Here is a 6000-nt window from a genome sequence, read left to right as displayed (position 1 = left end):
ATCAAAGGTCAATTTAGTTAAATATATACAAAGAACACTTGAAATGAATTAAATATTTTGTTTCTGTATCAGAATCATAAAGTGCTTTGGGTGGCCAGTTCTTCCCAAATTGTTCCATAAATTTTATATAATATCCATAAAAACTCAAGGAGTCAAATTTTGTTTAAAAATCAACAAAAATAGAAAAATAAATAAAGTCTTATTTTCCCTTAAATAAAAAAAAATGTCTTTCTGGAAGTATTTTTACATGAGCAGAAAAATCTAGAGACTGGAAGGAGACATTCATAAGACTGGAAAGAAAACTTATAAGACATTCATTTGATCAAGGACATATTCTCCATGCTTCTCTCTGTCTCTGTCTCTCTGTCTCTGTCTCTTTCTCTCTCTCTGTCTCTGTCTCTCTGTCTCTGTCTCTGTCTCTGTCTCTCTCTCTCTCTCTCTCTGTGTATGTGTGTAGGATAGAATAATACATACATTATAGTATAATATAATATATCTTACATTTTATAACCATATCATGTATATGTACCTAAAACCACAAAATACCACTTGTTTACATGCACTTCTGTGTGAATTATACTGCAACACTTCTAGGCATTTTAATATTTTTATTTAAAATATAATGCCCCATGTTGACGAACTACAATATAATGGTATGTAAAAAATGATATTGAGAGGTAGAGAGAAATGTAAATTACTCTTATTAATTCATTTAATCGAATTTTCCATGCCACTATGCTCACTAAAGGATGTTTAGTGATATTTTTTGCTTTATTTTATTTATTAATATTATTTGCCACTTGACAGTAAACATTTATATTCAAGATTTATTGCCAAATTTTCTGGGATTATTTTAGAATTGACTTTAATTTATTAGCACATGCAACATGACAAATCAACTTTCATACACATATTTCCTTTCTTATCTTAGATTACAATTTCATTCCTTAAAACAGCTCTATCAGGTCAATGGGAATGTCACATCCATCTAAAGTACTAAGAATCCCAAAATTTAAAATAAGCAAACACTTAATAAGATTCAGAAGTAAAGTCGTTAGGGAAAGGAATATGTTTCTGAGTAAAATAGACATATGAGCAAAAGAAACATCCAGAACAGATTTCTATGAGTACTGTTCAAAATAGAAAGTTATAAGATTACTGGCTACGCTTTTTATATAATAGCATATTTTAAAAAAGTGCTTCTCCTAAAATAATTTAAACTGTTTTATGTTTTATGATTCAGTGTTCAAAAAATATTGTAAAGAGTAAAGTGCCCTTAATGATGGTTCATACCTTCTTATCAAAGACTGCACAGTGGGAGGCTTATCTTATTTCTCCCTCTTATACCTACTCAGCCTCTTTATTGCGCCTCTCACATCTTTGTTTCTTAGAGTATAAATGAGAGGGTTGAGGCTAGGTGTGACAACGGTATAGAAGAGGGCAATGAACTTGGCATGATCTTGAGAACTTTTTGTTGAAGGCTGAAGATAAATGCACATGATTGGAATGAAAAAGAGAGAAACAACAGTAAGATGGGCTCCACAGGTCCCAAAAACTTTCTGAAGTCGAGTGGTTGATTGCATTTCCAGGACAGTCCATGCAATGGCAGCATAGGAGCTCAGGATGAGAATAAGTGGTATGACAACAAAAATAGCACTCATGACCATGAGAGTCATCTCATTTGCATGGATATCAACACAGGACAACTGCAACAGTGCTGGCACTTCACAGAAGAAGTGGTCTACTTTGCGATGGCCACACAGAGGTACCCAGAAGGTAAAGGAAGAGTGAAGGGCTGAAGTGGTAAAGCCACATACCCAGGATGCTGCAGCCAGCAGTTGGCAAAAACGAGGATTCATAAGGACAGAGTAATGCAAGGGTTTACACACAGCTACATAGCGGTCATAGGACATCACCACCAACAGCACACACTCTGTGGTACCCAGAGCAAGGACAAAATAGAGCTGAAGCATGCAACCAGCATAAGATATTGTTTTCTTTGGACCCCAGAGGTTGAATAGCAGCTGGGGGACAGAGCTAGTGGTATAACACAGATCCAGAGCAGAGAGATTTGAGAGGAAGAAGTACATAGGGGTATGCAGGTGGGAATCTAGGTGTGACAAGATGATGATGAAGAGATTGCCCATCAGTGTCATCATGTAGAATATCAATATCACCACAAAGAGAACAACTTCCAGATGAGGCCATTTAGAAAAACCCAGGAAAATAAAGTACCCTTCCCAACTTGCATTGAAATTTTCGACCATTTCTCATTTTCTCTTTTGTTTTATCCTCAGCTCTAGAAAACATGAAGAGATAGTGTTAAAGTAAGTTATTAATTATATAAGTAACAAACTTATATATACTTATATACACAATATAGATATTCATATACTCATGAATATACCTCATATACATATTGCATTGACTTTTATATATGCTTAATATAGAAAATTATATTATTAATTATTAAAATTATTAATTATATATTTATATGAAAAGTTGATGAGTGGTGAAAGCAAACAAGTTCTATTTACTAGAAGCAAAATTATTGATAAATTAAATAGCATAACTGACAAAAATGATTCAAAGCTAGCTAGTAAGTTTTCTAAGCTACAATATAATTACACAATTTATAACATCCTAACACAAGTCAGTTATTAATTACAAATTGAAAATTAGGGAATTGTATGATAAAGATCTAGTGGATTCCTTTATAGTCATGTGATTCAAGACAATCTCACCAGTTTTTTTCAAATTAATACTATGTAGGTTGCTTTGGAACATTTTGACAAGACCTCATGTCACTGAAATGATATTTCTGCCCAGATCTTGATAGATGTTGAGCGGATATATTAATACATAGTAGATGTGATAGAATGGTAATAGAGATATCATTGGCTATTTAATTAAAAATTTTGTGCTAAGGTACTGTACTGAGAAAGGTAAGTTCGTTTTTAGTGCTTTATAATTATTCTGTAAGTTTGGAATATTCTTCAATAAAATGCTATCAATAAAAAGTACAAAATAATTTTATGTTCTATATAGATGTTTATCCTTTTACAGAAAAATATCTTAATATGTATGAACTGCTCATTCATCTTAGGGTAACAACTGAGCAAATGATAATTGAATAAATGTCTAAACTGGATTTGGTAGGTAACTTATTGCTAACAAGTAAATGTCTTTAAATTTGTTTCCAGTGTTCCCAGATTATTTGTATTTACATGATGATAGAAAACATAATAATTATTTTCTCGGTAACTGTATAGGCAATAATACATGTGGAGGCAACATGTCATATTGAGCACTAATTTCTAGTTACTTATGCAAAGTAAAATGTGCTAATCCAGTTAGATGTGGTACAGAAATAAGTTTATTTGTTGATCTGTTTATTTGCACTAAAGATTATTTATAACCAAGAAACAGAACTTAATGGAAATATGAACAAAACGTCCCATAAATGCATTAATTCCTGAATAATATTTAAATGACAAAACTGAGTAGAATGTTTGATTAAATGCTGCTTAGGGACTACAAAAACATTGGAAACATTAAATTTGGTCCTGATAATAAAACATGGTTTAATACTTAAGAGTATCTGTAATGTAAACAGTTACTTTCTATAATACAGTAACCATTCAGGACAATAAATCAGCACATGGTAAGAAGAATTTTCTTGAAAGTCATACCCAAATACTACCAGTAATGTAGTAAGCCAAGAAGATCCCTTTAGGGAGAGATCACTGTCATTTGAAGGTCATTCAGAATTTTGTAAGAGGTCTTTGTGAAATTCTTTTGAAGAGAGCATTATAGGCAGACGTCTCTGCAACTTCATGAACTAAGTAGCAAAGTGGCAGTTGTGAGGACTCTATATTGCATGAGACAACTTTAGCATTTTCATCAAGAGATGTTTCCTAGAATCTATGGGATAAGGAAAAAAACTTATTAGACACAAAAAAAAGCAAAAGTAAGAACTTGTGATTTTATTTTCTTATTATTAGAAGTAAGGGAAATAGAGGTTTTATCAAAAATTGCATTTATCACCTGGGGATGAATTCTCTTTTCCTGTTGAAAGCCAGAATTATGAAAGAAACAATGATGGTTATTCTCTACCCTTAGCACTAGCCATCAGAAGCCTAGGACTCATCTCTTACATTAACTAGTCAGTGTTCAAGCAGTGCTCATCCACTCACATCCTTTGTCTGACCATATTCTATGTGCTGTCATTCTGCCATTCTTTACCTGTAAGGCCAACTGGCTGGCTGGATATAGTCTCTTTGAAGGAACCAGCATAAGCAGTCCTGCCTCTCTTTCAGACTTACTACATCATAAAAAGAGAGCAGAGCCATTGTGATAACCATGTGGCTATTAAAGGATTTGTTTGTGGCCAAAAGAGAAAATAAGAGCAATCAGTTTATTAAGGAACGGCATTTGTCTAAGATCAAATGAGGTTTGTGGAAATAATGAAAAATCTGACTTGATTTCTGTGACTGGATAATAGGAGCATAAATCCCAAAGAGTCAATTAATGCTCCATAAGGAATTGTTTTGTTTAGTCCTTTTCCAGAAATAGCTTCCCCATGACAGCACATCACCTTGACAAGGAATCTGTCGATTAACAAATGAGAAAATCTACTCTATGGTGTGTTTACAGAAAGGATGAGTTGTCACAAGTTATTTGAATGATTTTTTTCTTAATAAAATATCTATCTATCTATCTATCTATCTATCTATCTATCTATCTATCTATCTATCTATTTAATATGAGTACACTATCACGGTCTTCAGACACACCAGAAGAGGGCATCCAATCCCATTACAGATGGTTGTGTGCCACCATGTGGTTGCTGGGAATTGAACTCAGGACCTCTGGAGGAGCAGTCAGTGCAGATCTATCTCTCTCCAGACGCTGAATTATTTTTCCTCACCGATAATTTGAAAGATAATCTTGTTTCAGTGTAGGAAATGAGATCCAATATTTTATTAAAAATGAAATTATTTTTGCTCTATTTAAATTGAATAATTCTTTGGATAAAGTTTCATGTGTAAAGTTTCATGTGTGTAAAAATAATTTTACTACATGGTACCTGTTATTGTCATTATAATATATTTTAATTACAACCAATGTTTTATATACTAATTACTTTTTTCTTTTTTCTTAAAATAAAACTAAAATTTGTGTTATATCTATTTCCGTTCCTTTTAGTGCACAAATTTCATAGATAAACTTTTATCACCCTCAACTATCACTGAATGTACCAATACTTCACATACACAAAACCACTACTCTGTGCAGCTATTCATCAATTCACTTTACTATAATGTATGCATCGTTTAATAATAAACACTTTAATCCAAGAGAAATATCATTATATGAATACGTAATAGTTTTAAATGTCTCCAATTTTCTTTTTTTTTATTATGTATTTTTCTCAATTACATTTCCAATGCTATCCCAAAAGTCCCCCATACCCCCCCCCCACTTCCCTACCCACCCATTCCCATTCTTTTGGCCCTGGCATTCCCCTGTATTGGGGCATATAAAGTTTGAAAGTCCAATGGGCCTCTCTTTCCAGTGATGGCCAACTAGGCCATCTTTCGATACATATGCAGCTAGAGACAAGAGCTCCGGGGTACTGGTTAGTTCAGAATGTTGTTCCACCTATAGGGTTGCAGATCCCTTTAACTCCTTGGGTACTTTCTCTAGATTCTCCATTGGAAGCCCTGTGATCCATCCAATAGCTAACTGTGAGCATCCACTTCTGTGTTTGCTAGGTCCCTGCATAGTCTCACAAGAGACAGCTATATCTGGGTCCTTTCAGCAAAATCTTGCTAGTGTATGCAATGGTGTCAGCGTTTGGAAGCTGATTATGGGATGGATCCCTGGATATGGCAGTCTCTAGATGGTCCATCCTTTCATCACAGCTCCAAACTTTGTCTCTGTAACTCCTTCCCTGGGTGTTTTGTTCCCAATTCTAAGAAGGGGCACAGTGTCCAC

General features: G+C 33.9%; 1 protein-coding gene across 1 annotated transcript; it reads right to left on the bottom strand.

Annotated features, from left to right (window-relative positions):
• Positions 1–1328: 1328 nt before the first annotated feature.
• LOC110312595 (olfactory receptor 2J3-like) lies at positions 1329–2267 on the bottom strand. The gene has a single exon (XM_021186310.1). The coding sequence runs from the start codon at positions 2265–2267 to the stop codon at positions 1329–1331; it is 939 nt and encodes a 312-aa protein (XP_021041969.1).
• Positions 2268–6000: the final 3733 nt, after the last annotated feature.

The sequence above is a fragment of the Mus caroli genome, unplaced genomic scaffold, assembly GCF_978045245.1.
Source record: "Mus caroli unplaced genomic scaffold, Mus_caroli_1 scaffold_18, whole genome shotgun sequence".
In the NCBI taxonomy this organism is placed as follows: Eukaryota; Metazoa; Chordata; class Mammalia; order Rodentia; family Muridae; genus Mus; species Mus caroli.
Note: the sequence above shows the minus strand (reverse complement) of the source record. Positions and strands in the feature narration are given on the sequence as shown.

What these genes read in the sequence shown, in the direction of transcription:
- LOC110312595 (XM_021186310.1), bottom strand. Translation starts at nt 2,267, where the DNA reads ATGGTCGAAAATTTCAATGCAAGTTGGGAAGGGTACTTTATTTTCCTG.